Raw genomic sequence first — 17,148 nt, forward strand, 5'->3', positions numbered from 1 at the left:
AGCCTGCTGCCAAATCGTGCGGTCTCACACTCGCATACTCTCTGCTATCCAGACAGATACAGCAATGGGAGATAATTACTGAGGCAACCACGGAGAGATACACACTAAGACCGACTATGGCTGTGGACGGTAAGAGCGCTGTTTCATTCATGAAACGACTCATTTGAATCATTGGTCAACCTTTTCTAAAACAGAGATAAGGGTATTTGTAAATAGGCTGTGTATATTTGTATTAAGCATTAGGTTAAATCAATAGGTGCTTCTTTCCTTCCCAGATCGGTTGTGGGGGTTATCTTTTCAACATCAATAACAGCATGTTTGCTCAGCTTATTAGGGGGAATGTATTACGATGTCAATCAACTGGGGGACTTGTGAGATATCCTCAGTTCTTTGTCAATTTTACGTAAAGGTCAACATCCATATAGGAGAAATAACGCGGTACATTGTCTTTCACAGTTCCCCTCAGAGCAATTTTCTGATTTCTCATGTTAACATTTCTAGGAAGTTTGGACTTGTATATCAGTAGTTGGTCACTGTATGTCCGCTTGGTGAGATTTATGTCAGTAGCCTCAGTCCATTAAGTTCTCTTTCATAAGGAGCTTGACTGTGTCCTATTGGGTTTTCATGGGTGAGCTTCACATCGCTGTCACGGTGTCCGGAATACCATACCCAGATTCGTATGTAGGAGATGTGGCATTTTTCTATTTAGCACAGTGTTAATGGTTTGAGTAATTTAATCGTTAGCCCACAGCCCACTCAAGACACACCATGTCCGTCCATCCGTCTTCGTGAGAAGCGCATGACCCTTGTCCGTAGGGCGGGTTTCATTGTGGTGCTGAAAGGAAAGCAGAGGGGATTTCGCAGCGGTTGAACTGTTCACAGTGGTCCTCAAACAGGATGGATGTGTAGTGGATAAATTAATTTGTTCCATTCCTAAAGTTTTGGTTCATAATTCGGCAGCATATTATCTGCTTAATGTTACAGGCAATGGTAACAATATAGCCTAACCTAATACATCATTACTTTATTATAACTTTAGGTTTCTTTGGGATTCATTGTAACAAGTAGCATATCTAGCACTATAACATTTGGTTTGATTTAATTCTAGCCGAGATTAGACACTGAGAGTGTGATTTTTCTCTCCTCACTATACTGTTGGTGGGACAGTAGCCTACTAGCCATTCCTAGCTAAATGAGTAATCAGAGGAATAATCAGTTAGTCAGAGAGCCTTCTTCCCTCCAGGCCAGTGCAGTGTCAGGTCTATCTCCCCCTTTCTGTTCCTGCCTGCTGGAGCAGGTTAGCACTTCATTAACATGGCTGCAGGTAGAGGTAGGCTGCAGCACAGAGACATATTGTCCTATCTATAATTAATCTGCAGTTTACTTAAGCATAATTCATTTTGCACTGCTGCAGACCCTAGCACCATGGCATTACCATGTGTGTGTGTGTGTGTGTGTGTGTGTGTGTGTGTGTGTGTGTGTGTGTGTGTGTGTGTGTGTGTGTGTGTGTGTGTGTGCCCCTGTAGCTTTAATGAGTTTGGGTAGTCTTGGTATATGAAGGCTTTGCCAAACCAGGGGTTGGCAACGCTAGTCCTGCGGACTCAGGACCCACAGTGTCTGTTGTTTGTCTATCTGTGAGTCACTTAATTGATCCATGTCACTGATTGGCTCAGAGAGTGCTCACCTAGTTTCCATGTCTGAAACAGAATGAAACACTGTAGTCTTCCTGTTGTGTATTTATTTGATATCCGCCCTGAGAGATGTCTGGTTGAATCTCCAATGACGTCTGGCCGTATCGTCACATCTCATAGGAGAGTTGAAGTTATCAGGTTGGTGAGATGTCTGATTGAATCTCCAAGGACATCTGGCTGTATTGTCACATCTCATAGGAGAGTTGAAGTTATCAGGTTGGTGAGATGTCTGATTGAATCTCCAAGGACATCTGGCTGTATTGTCACATCTCATAGGAGAGTTGAAGTTATCAGGTTGGTGAGATGTCTGATTGAATCTCCAAGGACATCTGGCCATATCGTTACGTCTCATAGGAGAGTTGAAGTTGAAGTTATCAGGTTGGTGAGATGTCTGATTGAATCTCCAAGGACATCTGGCCATATCGTTACGTCTAGGAGAGTTGAAGTTGAAGTTATCAGGTTGGTGAGTTGTCTGATTGAATCTCCAAGGACATCTGGCCATATCGTTACGTCTCATAGGAGAGTTGAAGTTGAAGTTATCAGGTTGGTGAGATGTCTGGTTGAATCTCCAAGGACATCTGGCCGTATCGTCACATCTCATAGGAGAGTTGAAGTTATCAGGTTGGTGAGATGTCTGGTTGAACCTCCAAGGACATCTGGCTGTATCGTCACGTTTCAAAGAAGCAACAATACAAATGCTGACAAACCTTGACACAATTTTCTCCATTGAACATTTCTCCCGACTGATTGTCCCTGTGTGAAAAGCAGCACACGGTGTGTATAAAGAAGGCCCTTATCAGAGAGAGAGCAGCACGTCTGGGCTTAGAAACCCCTCCTCCCCTATTTCACACCACAAACAGGCATGGGTAAGCCCAGCAGGTAAGAGGGTGTGCACACACTCCTCTCAACCTCATCTCTCCATATCTGTGTCTGTGGGTGCACTGTAAACCCTAATAAGTTCACATAACTCAAAAATTATTTTGTAACAGATTACACAAAAATATTTTAGTGATGTTTTTAAATGTTTTAAGTTTACATAAAATAAAATTTATATTTACAGTTGCCTTAAATTATCTCAATGTTATATTATAAATATTGATATTCCTCAACTTATAATTATGGATTAATTTACTTAAAATTTTCAATATTTTTCAACTCATATAATGTGGGAAATACACTCAAAATTTTCAATATTTTTCAACTCATATAATGTGGGAAATACACTCAAAATTTTCAATATTTTTCAACTCATAAATGTGGGAAATACACTCAAAATATTAAATATTCTTCAACTCATATAATGTGTGAAATACACTCAAAATTTTCAATATTCTTCAACTCATAATGTGGGACATGCAATCAAAATTAATTCTAAACTGAAATACTGATGTCGGTCCATTACACAATTATAATCAGCGAATAATGTTAGAAAACATGAAAGTGACACCACAGTGACAATTTAACTTTTTTTTTATTCAACACAATGTGCTTTTAAAAAGGCACGAATCAAAAGGAGCTCAGTCAAAACAAAGTGCTTGTCATAAATTAAAACAAAAAAGGAAATGACTCCATAAAAACAAAATGTGTTTTAAAGTACATTAAGTGTTAATAGTTCCATATTCTGATAGTGGTCATTGCTACAGAGGGTAGATTCAGTATTTTCGGTCTCCATATCACATTATTCAGTAAACATTATGATAAAAACTCACAAAGGCTTCATGTTAAAATTCAATAAGATTCTAATTATAATCCATCCTCAACAGCAATAACAACTATTAGAATGTGGAGCCATTTAAAACGTTTTGGCACTTACTGTACCTTGAAGGCTGCAACTAACTTTTTTTAAATAAAACATTCAAATAAAAGTACTGGTTTCTACTGTGCCGTACTTCAACTGGCAACATCAAGGTAAGCATTAGGTCACACAACATTAAACATGTATAGTGCATGTATTCAACAGTCGTTTCCCACAACTACAGTGCAAAAACTTGGGCTTGGCAATACGTCAATGTTGTGATATTTATCTATTAACAATCAATGTATTAAATCTGAGGTAGTAGAGGCAAACAGTGTAACATATTAAACATGAGGTAGAAGAGGCAAATTATTACATTTGTAAAGAGGGGAAAAAAACAAAAAACATCCTCAATACTCAGCTCAACAAATAGTCCATTCTGAGTGATTCACTCATTGAACAAATCATTCTTCAGTGTCAGTAGACGCCCTTTCAGTGGTTTGTTGTCCTCAAGACACATCACAACTTTTTGGATAAATGTGAATGTAAGCTCGAGATTCTTTGGGTACTGTAGGTCTAGTGCATAGACATACCCAAAGAGCAGGATAAATGAGTCAGCCAGGTTTGTGGGACCACTCACAAGTATTTCATCTTCCACGACAATACAGATGCTCTCAGGGCTGAAGAGGGCCGCATCAGTAGTATCATCAGTGACAACTGTCAGGAGAGCCACCGGAGTGTCAGTGAGGTCTGGACCATCTGCTGACTATAAAACACAAATAATACAAAAATGAGTTCAGCCCTTCAAGGATACAAATCATGCTAATGATGTCTAGACATTACGGTCACTTTGCACTTAGACTGCAGCTAAGCTACATGTTTAAACTATTTTCTTTACACATGCTTATTATTTTATGTTAGTTTCACACCTACCTGTAAGCATACTTTTTGTTTAGTGGAATTCTTTATACTTACCTTTTCATTTATGTAATTTCTACATGTCAGTTTGCAGAATAACAACTCAAGGAAACTTCATAAACAGGTCCTGGGGGCTATTCCAGAAAGGAGGTTCAACAAACTGAGCCTAACCCTGAACTCAGAGTTGACTTACCCTGTGAAGTGAAACTGAGTTTTCAGTTACAGAACAGCTGATCTGAGTTAGGTAAGTTGACTCAGAGTACGTTAACTCGGAGTTGAGCTTGTGCCTGACGACTAGTAAAAAGCCATCATCAATGGAGCTCCGATACGGTTATTCACCATGGCAACGGGAGAAAACAGGAAGCAGACATTTTCTGGCTGCGGCTGTTATATAAATCACTGACAGAGTTTCAGATGCAGTCGTCTTTTCATTTTGAAATTATCACTTTATTTTATATTAGCCTTTAAGGAAGTGGTTGAATGTTGTTCAATGTTTTATTTTATTTAAATCGGCTGAAAATGAAATATAAAAACATTTTATCTCATACTCAATGCGGTGACAAACTAGAAACACGGACTTTGAAATTACGTTGTTGGAAAAAATACAATTGGCTATACTGATGGTTTTCACATAACCTGCTTTCTGGAATGCCCCTCTGGTTCTCCTAGAGTTCTTTGAGTGATGTCATGTTTAAGCTGACTGAATAGCTAAGCAAAGGGATTGATAGTGAGGCCAGTACACTTACATTACAGGTCCTGAAAAACTTGGAGGCATCTTCACGCAGGTACACAGGAAGTGCACGAAGGACGAGGGCCCGTCTCATATTTACATCACGTTGTTCCTACATGGACAAAAAATATCCATTACAATAATAATTACACAAATATCAAAAACATTCATTGTACACTAATTATAGTAAAAATGAAAATGTTAAAAGATAAGCAAGTTAGTTATTAACAAGCAAAGCATCAAAGTTGTGTGCTTATAGATCTGCTATTTCTGTTGTTGTTCTTTGTATTTAACAAAGTATTAATAAAGGGTTCAAGTGATCAACTGTTGACCCCACAGTTGAGATAAAAACATTTAGAGAAATAGCAAAAGAATGACTGTGGAAACACATAAAATAAAACCAATTATTAGTGTAACCCTCTCACCAGGCTCGAATTTGACTCTCACGATATTACCTTATTTAGAATATCTGAACAGCATGGGATATTAGGTGAGAAGGACATCTCCAATAAGAATCCCTATTGTAAACTTGCTAGGGTGAATGACAAATAGGGTATTAACTTCAGATAGAATGATTATAGACTTGGTTATTGTTATAAGGATATGCTTTCCCATGCATTAAATGAAACTGAAACAGTAAATGACTCCACCAATACAACAGACATAAGGTTCAAGATCTATATTAATCAAATGTTCAATGTATCACATCAAAAGAAATACAAATTATAAACCCCAATGACTTTTCCACAACCCCATGTCCAAATTATTTGCAAGCTTGCTTAAACCCTGGGCGCGCGTTGGAGCTCATAAAAAAAATGACGACATACATAAAGTCCCGAAGTCCACCCCACATTTGTAGTTACTCACTACTTGTAGATAATGCCTCAGCAAAATATAGTAGTTCCGTGCAGGTGTCCTCACAAGATCCACCGCGAACACAGCTATCAATGCAGCCAGTACTCGGTAGCAGCAACAGACATCCGTTGGAAACCCGAACTGATCGTCACAAGCAATTCTCTCCAAGTCTTGCACGATGCTAGGCTAACCTCTAGGATGTCGAATGTCTCCACAATGCGACGGCAGCTTCAGTCTCCACTTGGTCTTTCTTAACTAAATAATAAACACTCTCTTATAGAAATAAAATCAGGATTTCCCTTTAAAAAACTCTGTAGGTATGGTTTTGTTCTCTTTATCGTTTCCTTTGGTCGTTTTTCCTTCACCAACCCCACTAACGTCTCTCCTCTCCCTTCTTTCAACTTTTCCCTCCCTTTTCTTTCCCGGCAACCAGTCCACTCTCCCATTGGCCACAACTTAACAAGTTAGCTCATTGGTCAAAACTTTAACGAGATACGTGGGAAATTTAAACTTAAAAGTAAACCAACCTATTCACTTGTACATTTTTTAAAAACATTGCTTCAAAAGAAATGCATTAATGACATTACAAATCAGGAGCTATTCGATCACCTTTTAAATCTAATACCAATGAATTATAACAAATACACTCTATACTTGGTTTTAGCAATGTATTACATTAGTAACACTATTTCATAATACATCCTACCTGAACTGTTAAAAGGATTTCGAGATGATCTCACAACCACACACTTGAGCCTAGGAAGAAATACAAACACAGGCCTGGTTAGCATCATGATAACACACTCACATTATGTTGTTTAGCATTGTTCGTTTCACGCTAGCACACACGTACACACAGCTCGATAACGTAAAATATTTACTGTGTAAGGCAGACACTTATTGAAATAAGTATAATCACAGTACGCACTTGCATTACCGGCGAACAGCGAAAACTCATGGACCTTCCTCCACCGTCAATGTCCCGGGCAAACATGCATTATGGGAAATGTAGTTCATCCAGGAAACCTGCTGATAACGTTACACGTTGTAAGATGAAGTAACGTAACGTATTTATCACATATTTAACAACTTCTAAAGTTACAATTACTTGGATTTTTACACTATTTACAACAAATATTCACTGTGCACATTATACAAATGTATTCCCAGTTCCACATTTAAGACTATCGAAATTCAATTGAAAAAAAACAACAAAAAAAACAGAGTTACTTACCAAATCAGAGGTGATGATAAGATGGCGCTTAAGAAAACGAGGGCAATAAGACTAATGATAAAAACGGAGGTGGTGGTGGTTTCAAGCGGGCAGCATAAAAGTGCGCATTGCAAACAAATTAAAACAAATTAAACTGTGTTCCACATCCACACGGGCGGCCCAAACATCCCCGCATCTCGGCAAATTCAAGATGGCTGACTCAGCTTTCCTGAGGGAGAGATGACCCACCCACCAGAACGTCATGACGTCGATAACGTCATGACACTACCTAAACTTTTTGAGCGTTCCACACAAATTACCTATAAAATATTGAGCCCTCTTCAATTAAAGTGGCATAAATCTCAACAGAGCTCAACACTTTATAGTTTGGTCAACTGCATAACGACATTTGACTGTTATGACCTTATTACTTATGAGCTAGTACAACTGTTTGGGAATACAGTGTGGGTGGACTGATAGACACAGTCCTGGAGAGGTTGTGTCCAGGGTTGTGGTCAATTCCATTTCAATTCAGTCAAAACAGGAGATGAATTGGACAGTTATTACAACTGACCCTGGTTGTACAACTGTACACTTGAATCTTTTACAGTTCTCTGACCAGAGCTGGTAGATTAGATCTAAAGTCAGTAGCCATTCAGTAGATAGCCATTATATTAACCAACCCACGTATTGTTAGCCCCTAACTGAAAGTGTGTGTTTATCTCATATACATTAAAACCTGTAGATAGTTATAGCATTTTCCTATGGAAACTCCCGATGGCGCATGAAGCTGGAAGTATTTGATTTTGAAGCTGAATGGGGCAGAATGGCACAAAAACAAACGGCAAGGATCATGGTGAAAGTGGCCGTAACTAGCAAAAGATCATGGTCGATGTAATTGTTTTCATCCTGCCTGAGCGAGTCAACCCAACGCTGCTACATGACGTCGGCGTCAATACCGGAAACCCCATAGACATTGGTCAGCCCCTCTATCTCCACTTGACAGGCGTGCTCTCATATGACACACCAACTCTTTAGGTGCACTCACAAAGAGCATGCATGAGGGCGCGAGTCTCCTCGTAGCCTGTCGGGCCGTGATTAGTCTGTGTCAGCACGTGGATCACTATTTCATTAAATATCTCGATTTGTAGCGAACTTTAAAATAATTCACCCTGGAGATCGAACTTGGTCGTAATTAACACATTTTAGAGGCCAAAACGTCCGTAAAAAAAAGTATCGTAATTTACCACTAGGTTTCTACACAGTAGCCGACCAGCAAAGCTCATGACTTCACGCTCCAGACCGGACACTGGGGGCCTGGTTTATCTATTCAAACATCCTTCCATACATAGGGCCCTATTTTCGGCTGGCGTTAAGGCGGTGCTAGTGTCAAACACGTTAATTGCAATTGCATCATGTAAAAACTGGCACACTGACATTTTCCAGCCCTAACGCCAGGTTCCGAAATTTACCTGTCTTATATCACTTCGCTTGCTACTCAGATGGGCGGGGTGGAAATATTTGAGGTGTGTCCTTAAAAGCATGATCCAAAGTGCTAATTTCAGGCAGCGCTGAAACCAAAAGCTGGTTTTAGCGGTAACGCAGTTGGTTATGGCATGAATTTTTACAGCGGAAATGCAGCCTATCCAGCCGTGACGCACACTGCGCATATGCACATGGAACAATGGCAGCCCAATGTGCTTTTGGTGTCTGTATACATCGTATACTTCCAAAAATTTCTTCCTATTTCGTTTTATTTGATAAAAAACCAAGCATAGCCTCCCCTCCTCTCAATGAAGGCATTTTTTTGTGTGCCCAATGTGATCGCGAAGTAGTCAAGACTGTCGATAAAGGGTTTGGCTCCTGAGACCACTTGGAAATAAATCTTAATCACCAAAGCTTTATTAAAATATCAAGTTTGAGAGGAGTAAAACAGTGAGCTGACGTTCCCTTTTCATCTATGCATTATATTGTAGGCAGGCCCACATTATTTTAGCCATGCACGTAAAGCCCTCCATAGTCTGCATTGTTTTAATTTTAAATGCCCACAGGGAGAAATGATGGTGCCTGTAAGTGTGACATAGCCTATTTAAAACAAGTTTTTTTAATTTCTTTTTTAGAATTTGATTAGAATTATTCTTTCTCTTTTTAGGCCTTATCAATAATGATTTTAATCTTGCTTATTGACAATGTTTGGCATGTCCATGCTCAGCCATAATGCAATTTAAAGCCCTAGCCCCTATATCAGTGTGAATGCTATTGAAGCCATGCAATTACTTTGAACACTGTGGACTGCAAATGGGTTCAAGTTAACCTATTTAGCAAAGATGGGATAGGTCTACATTTTGTTATTTCGTTTCTGTAAGCAATTTAACAAACTATAACGGACTAACATTGGAATTGAAGTTGACTCCAAGGCAACACATAAAAGACCGTAAATACACAACCTAAAGCAACCACATATTTCGTCATGGAGCACGTTTTGATTGGCCAATGAGGGGCTTAGCCTCCACACACCCACAACTTGTTTATTCATCAAAACCCAGCCCTTTCGTGCAACGCCAGCAAGTATGCCGAAATTGTGGTAGTGAAAATATTTCTGACACACCTCTGAACCTATAGCGCTACAGCTTGCACTTAGATTTACCATTGAGTTAGGTTTGTTAAAATAGAGCCCATAGACTGCTACAGTAGTGTCTGTGTGAGCCTGTATATTGTTAGGCGTCCAGAATGTAGCTAAAGGCGTGAGCCTCTCCTCAGGGCTTCTCATGTCTTTAATACACTCTCCACAGGGCAGATCATATCACACAGTCATCTGCCCTCTCACCCATGTAATGCACACTAATCCTGTCATCCACAGAACAGGGGTGTGTGTGTGTGTGTGCGTGTGTGTGTGTGTGTGTGTGTGTGTGTGTGTGTGTGTGTGTAGGGGCGGTTATGTGTGTGTGTGTGTGTGTGTGTGTGTGTAGAAGAGCAGAGAACTAGTGTTAGCTTTGCTAAGACAAACACTTTCTTTGTTGTTTTCTCCCTTTGGTTGACGTTGCCAGCACGAGGCTGGCCATTTGGTGGCTTTAGAGGGTAATACAGGAGACTGCAAGGGTGTGTGTGTGTGTGTGTGCGTGTGACAGTGTGTGTGTGTGTGCGTGCGTGTGCGTGTGTGAGCGTGTGTGTGTGTGTGTGTGTGCGTGCGTGTGTGTGTGTGTGAGTTCGTGTGCGTGTGACTGTGTGTGTGTGCGTGCGTGTGCGTGTACGTGTGACTGTGTGTGTGCGTGTGCGTGTGTGTGTGAGTGTGCGTGTGTGTGTGACTGTGTGTGTGTGCGTGCGTGTGCGTGTGACTGTGTGTGTGTGCGTGTGTGTGTGTGTGTGTGTGTGTGCGTGTGTGCATGTGTGTGCGTGTGTGTGTGTGAGTGACTGAGTTTGTGTGTGTGTGTATTGCTGTCTCCTGTCTGTATATGTATGGATGGGTATGTGTTTAATGTCTTTAGTGTTAGTGACCAAATTCTGTCACAGATTCCCTCTCCATCTCTCTGGCATCAGCCCTATGACACAGACACAGCCATTTGTGTGTGTATGTTTGTGTTCGTGTGTGTGTCTGCGTGCCTGTGTATTTATTTACAGCATCTGTAACCTTTCCATCCCTCCTTTCCACTCTCTCAGCAGGGGGTCTCATCTGTGTTTATCCTGGTTATCCAGTCCATCTGGCTCATCCTCTTACATACACACACACAAAAACACACACGCACACACACACATCCTGAACACACACACATACTGTACATATACATATACATATATACACACACACACCATCACGCCATCAAATTTGCTAACCCGGCACAGCATTCTCACCCTAAAGCTGTATTTGCTGGGCATGAGCTGGTGGATAATGGCAATGAATGACTGGAGGGAGGGAGGGAGAGACAGAGGGATGGAAAGAAAGCCAGATGGGGGGAAGTGAGTGGGGAATAGAGGCAGGTAGAAGACAGAGAGAGGGATGGGGAAGGGAGAACGGCTGGGGCAGTATCTGGTCCAGAGGGAGAGAGGGTGGGGGGAGAGAACAGCTGGGGCAGTATCTGATTCCAGACTAGAGAGAGAGAGAGAGAGAGAGAGAGAGAGAGAGAGAGAGAGAGGAGAGAGAGAGAGAGAGAGAGAGAGAGAGAGAGAGAGGAGAGAGAGAGAGAGAGAGAGGAGAGAGAGAGAGAGAGAGAGAGAGAGAGAGAGAGAGAGAAAGAAAGAGCGAGGGACGGGGACAGAGAGAATACTGGGGCAGTATCTGGTCCAGAGAGAGAGAGAGAGAGAGCAAGAGGGAGCGAAAGAAAGAGCGAGGGACGGGGACAGAGAGAATACTGGGGCAGTATCTGGTCCAGAGAGAGAGAGAGAGAGAGAGAGAGAGAGAGAGAGAGAGAGAGAGAGAGAGAGAGAGAGAGAGAGAGAGAGAGAGAGAGAGAGAGCAAGAGGGAGCGAAAGAAAGAGCGAGGGACGGGGACAGAGAGAATACTGGGGCAGTATCTGGTTCCAGACTAGAATGACAGAGAGAGAGGGATGAAGAGAGAGAGGGGGGGGACAGGGAGAACAGCTGGGGCAGTATCTGATTCCAGACTAGAGAGAGAGAGAGAGAGAGAGAGAGAGAGAGAGAGAGAAAGAAAGAAAGAGCGAGGGACGGGGACAGAGAGAATACTGGGGCAGTATCTGGTCCAGAGAGAGAGAGAGAGAGAGAGAGCAAGAGGGAGCGAAAGAAAGAGCGAGGGACGGGGACAGAGAGAATACTGGGGCAGTATCTGGTCCAGAGAGAGAGAGAGAGAGAGAGAGAGAGAGAGAGAGAGAGAGAGACGCAGACAGGGAGAATACTGGGGCAGTATCTGGTTCCAGACTAGAATGACAGAGAGAGAGGGATGAAGAGAGAGAGGGGGGGGACAGGGAGAACAGCTGGGGCAGTATCTGATTCCAGACTAGAGAGAGAGAGAGAGAGAGAGAGAGAGAGAGAATACTTTATATATATATATATATATATATATATATATATATATATATATATATATATATATATATATATATATAAACTTTATTTGGCCCAAATACTTACATCATCTAAACAAATTGTATTTATAAAGTTAAAACCAACTATAAAGTTAAAACCAAGCCACAGCACATAGAACCCCCCTGATGCCCCACACACCTACAAAGTCCCCCAGATGGTTCACCAGCCCCCCATATATAAATTTAGCAGAGCCCGCACCAAACCCAGCAACACAGCTATGGGTCCCTACATCCCGCCTCCCTCATCTCATGTTTGCTCGTCTTACATATGGACATTTTTGCCTGCCCCACCAGGTAGTTTACCAGGCAATCTCTATTCCTATTGGCTACAGTATACTGAGGCCCTCCAACATATATGTTCATAGTCAACCCCAACCCTAGGCCTGTGCACCACCTCCCTAGGACAGAAAACACCCCTACCAACCTGGCACAAGAAAAAGACAAATGCTGCACTGTCTCCTCCTCCCCGCAGAAAATACACCCCCTCCCCACTGATGGATCAAGGTGCGACACATATCTGTTCGTAGCGATGGCCCCATGAATAATCCTCCATGGAGATCAGAAATACACTTCTCTATGGGAAGCTTATACAGGGAGCGCCAACATCCTCTCAGAGAAGAGCCCGTTCCCAAACCCCCCGGTCACCCCGTTGCCCTCAGCCCACGCACCTGGTCCTTCTGAGCCACCTTCACAGCCACTGCATACAGCACCTAGTTTGACGGCCCAGTCTCTGCCTATTCCCCAGCAGCTCTCTGAATGAGCCCGATAGTGCAGCTCCACATGCTGCAGCAGCCTGGTTGACTTTATGGAGGAAGCTTCTGCCATGTCGCTGCCAGATTTCCATCCTGACTCTTCTTGCAGGTCACCCAAGTTAGTGAACACACTCTCACAAGCCTGGCCTGCAAAATGGCAGAGTTCAGCAATCTGGTCTGGATGATTGAATTGTGAAACAGTGGCTCAGCCATTATCCATGCTCCTGGCTGTGAAACGTCTCTGTGAACAGTTAGTATTTTTCTACGCCCAAAGCACAGCGCGGTAGAACGGAGTAATGGCTGACATATCGACCTGCTCCATATCCAACAGGAACAAGTGCCTATCACACCCAAGGTCCCCTGCTCTCCTCAGAACAGCCCCCCAGGAAGACTAGAAGATCCTGCTCTGACCCATCCCCCCATAATCAGACCCTCACTCTTCTCCCAGTTCACCTTAGCTGATGCCGCCCCCTTAAACAACACTAAAGCCCTGCTAACCTCTTCTACCTCTCCCTCCCCTTTAACAAACACTGTTACATCATCAGCATAAGCTGACAATGAAACCGACTCCCCACCTACTGCCCCTGGAACTGACCACCCCTGCAGCCTCCCACCTACTGCCCCTGGAACTGACCACCCCTGCAGCCTCCCACCTACTGCCCCTGGAGGTGAACACCCCTGCAGCCTCCCACCTACTGCCCCTGGAACTGACCACCCCTGCAGCCTCCCACCTACTGCCCCTGGAACTGACCACCCCTGCAGCCTCCCACCTACTGCCCCTGGAACTGACCACCCCTGCAGCCTCTCCCTCAGCCTACACAGCAGTGGTTCTATGGCTAAACAGTAGAGCTGACCCGAGAGTGGACACCCCTGCCTAATCCCTCTCCTAACTGGGACTGGCCAGTTCAGCCCACCCCAGACTTTTACCATAACAGAAGCCCCACAATATAATAACTTGACCCATGATCTAAACCCACATCCCAGGCCAAACAGATAGGCATGACACACTCTATCAAAATATTTGTCTTGATCTATCGAAATGAGCCCCAGGTCCTGATCATACATCCATCTATCACATCTCTCAAAAGAAACAAGTTGTCCATTATTGTCCGCCCAGGCACACAGTATGCCTGGTCCCTGTGAACTATTGTGTCCAAACAACCTTTCAGACGATTTGCCAAACACTTGGACAGTATTTTGTAATCCAAGCAGAGCAACGATACTGGCCTCCAGTTCTTCAATAGAGCTAGGTCCCCCTTCTTCGGCAGTAGTGACAGCACTTCCCGCTGGCAGCTGACTGGTAGTACAGAGCTCTCAAAGGACTCCCGAAAGACCTCTAAGAGGTCCCTCCCCAATACACCCCAGAAACCTTTATATAACTCAGCTGTCAGTCCATTGACCCCAAGGGCACGGCCTGGGGAGAGCTGCTGCACAGCCGCTGTTAGTTCCTGAAAAGAAAGATCACCCTCCAGCCCAGCACTCTGCTCAGGCCCGAGCTTAGGCAACGTCTGTAGAATCTCCTGAGCACACTGTGGATCAGTGTTGCTGTCACCGTAGTGGTCTGCGTAGAAGTCCATAGTCATCCTCCTCATCTCTGCTGGATCCGAAGTCAGAGACCCTGAAGGACGCCGCAGATGGAACGCACTCAGAGCATCCGTTTCTGTCAGGGTAGTCATCTGTGCTCTAATAAGCACACCCTTTACCTGATCCTGTAGAAAAGACCCCCGCTGCATCTGCTTAGCCCTCAACTCCCTCTCTGACCCTAAATCCTGCTGCCCAGTAAGGCTATCCTCAATGCCTCTAATATCCTACTCCAACCTCTGAATAGTATACCTTATCCTAGCTGTCCCATGGGCAGAGTACTGCTGGCAAAACACCCTTACTTGTGTTTTCCCCACCTCCCACCATTATCTTAGGTTCTCAAACACAGCTTTCTTCCCTTTCCAACTCTCCCAAAAGACACCAAACCCCTCACAAAATGAGGCATCATGCAATAATATAGCACTAAAGTGCCAGTAAGACCTCGGACGAGGTACAACTGAGAAGCTATACTCAACTGTTACCATATGATGGTCTGAAAAACCACAAGGCCAGATCCAGGAGACAAGAACCTTGTTACAGATCCCCTTATTGACATAGATCCTATCCAGCCTTGCTGCACTAATCCTCCCCTCCACTACCTTCACCCATGTATAGCTCCTCCCCTCCACTACCTTCAACCATGTATAGCTCCTCCCCTCCACTACTTTCAACCATGTATAGCTCCTCCCTCCCTGATTTCTGTCCCTCCACCCATACTGTTTCAACATATTGGTTAAAACCACCCCTGAATGTGGATGAGCTTCCTCCCAGTTCCTATTTAGTGTGTAATCTGTCGTACATCATGATCATACCCATTATTTTTTGTAAACTTTTATTTTCTACCACTTTCTTTATTTTTGCTGGACCTTTCCTTTCCTTACTCCTGCAACATGGCCATTCAGATGCAAACGCCCCCTCTGACTGACTTTATCCAAACCCACTGATATCTTAATATGACTGACTGTCCTGATACATTTCTCTACATCAGGAAAAAAATAATGTATGCCAATTTCTTACCAAATGAATCCTGCAAAAAAATTGTCAACCTGCTGTAATGTGTACCAATGAACCTGACTGGGACACCCTGAGACGCTACATCTTCATTGATGGGGATATCTGACAGCTTGTCAATCTCTTCCGCCATTCCTCCGTCCTCATTGAGCAGCTCCATGGAATCCAGAAAACCTGCCTTCTACAAGTGGTAACATGTTTCAACATGTTACCGCTATCGCATCAGATCGCCATCAGGAAGAATAGTGGTACATTGGATATAGTAATCCTCGTAGCCGGAGAGAACTGCGGCATAATTTGCAAAAATACATCATTTAGAGTAACACCTGTCTCAACCAGCCGGTTGACAAGGCTCTAATCTTTCAGAAGCACAACCACTGCTTTATTCATTGTCGAAGCAGTTGAAAGATTTTCATGGCGAACCTGTTCTCCCACAGTGAGTAGAACATCCTCCACCGTCACATTCAGCTCAGGCATACATCTGAACCCATGGCGGAGAGACAGGGACAGCTTCTAAACGTGAGACGCCATCCCCACTCCCACCAAACAAATGCCACCCAAGCGACTAACTCACCCGATTATATAGGCTATACCACTAAAATAAATAACTTAACCTACAATCATGCAAGATAAAAAAATATATAGAAATAAGACAGAAATAAGCAACAAAAAGGGACAGCAAACCTTCTCCCCACCCACAGCACCCTCACACCACCAACTCCCATGAGAGAGAGAGAGAGAGAGAGAGAGAGAGAGAGAGAGAGAGAGAGAGAGAGAGAGAGAGAGAGAGAGAGAGAGAGAGAGAGAGAGAGAGAGAGAGAGAGAGAGAGAGAGAGAGAGAGAGAGAGAGAGAGAGACCCCACAAACAGACCCCACAGAGCCCCTGGACAGCAACACATTTAGACCCAACCAAATCATGAGAAAACAAAAATATAATTACTTGACACATTGGAACAAATTAACAAAAAAACTGAGCAAACTAGAATGCTATTTGTCCCTAAACAGAGAGTACACAGTGGCAGAATTCCTGACCACTGTGACTGACCCAAAATGAAGGAAAGCTTTGACTATGTACAGACTCAGTGAGCATAGCCTTGCTATTGAGAGTGGCCACAGTAGGCAGACCTGGCTCTCAAGAGAAGACAGGCTATGTGAACACTGCCCACAAAATGAGGTGGAAACTGAGCTGCACTTCCTAACCTCCTGCCAAATGTATGACCATATTAGAGACACATATTTCCCTCAGATTACACAGACCCACAAAGAATTCGAAAAAAATATCCAATTTTGATAAACTCCCATATCTATAGGGTGAAATACCACAGTGTGCAATCAGAGCAGCAAGATTTGTGACCTGTTGCCACAAGAAAAGGGCAACCATTGAAAAACAAACATCGTTGTAAATACAACCCATATTTATGTTGATTTATTTTCCCTTTTTTACTTGAACTGTTTGCACATCGTTACAACACTGTATATAGACATAATATGACATTTGAAATGTCTTTATTCTTTTGGAACTGTTGTGAGTGTAATGTTTACTGTACATTTTTTATTATTTATTTCACTTTTGTTTATTATCTATTTCACTTGCTTTGGCAATGTAAACATATGTTTCCCATGCC

At 43.0% G+C, this 17,148-nt stretch overlaps 1 protein-coding gene and 1 long non-coding RNA gene across 6 annotated transcripts in view; one reads left to right on the plus strand and one right to left on the minus strand.

The window, feature by feature from the left end:
- Nucleotides 1-3,143: 3,143 nt before the first annotated feature.
- LOC311149671 lies at nucleotides 3,144-7,597 on the minus strand. Of its 5 annotated transcripts, none has more exons than XR_014615036.1 (6): nucleotides 7,164-7,597; nucleotides 6,849-6,955; nucleotides 6,636-6,685; nucleotides 5,942-6,184; nucleotides 5,091-5,186; nucleotides 3,649-4,192 (listed from the first exon to the last, which is right to left on the minus strand). It is a non-coding gene; the product is annotated as an uncharacterized lncRNA (long non-coding RNA). The 5 variants fall into 5 exon arrangements; XR_014615037.1 differs by having other exon boundaries at nucleotides 6,858-6,958; XR_014615038.1 differs by having other exon boundaries at nucleotides 6,849-6,958.
- Nucleotides 7,598-13,488: 5,891 nt separating this feature from the next.
- Nucleotides 13,489-17,148, plus strand: part of LOC311149511 (sterile alpha motif domain-containing protein 10-like) — a gene marked incomplete at both ends in the record, with an annotated part of 86,884 nt that continues 83,224 nt past the window's right edge. Inside the window, one exon of the mRNA XM_084186696.1 lies at nucleotides 13,489-13,774. Coding sequence (XP_084042822.1) covers nucleotides 13,489-13,774 — 286 coding nt within the window. The remainder of the gene's footprint in view (nucleotides 13,775-17,148) is intronic.

Source organism: Coregonus lavaretus (genome assembly GCF_964263955.1).
Source record: "Coregonus lavaretus genome assembly, chromosome: 22".
Taxonomy (NCBI): Eukaryota; Metazoa; Chordata; class Actinopteri; order Salmoniformes; family Salmonidae; genus Coregonus; species Coregonus lavaretus.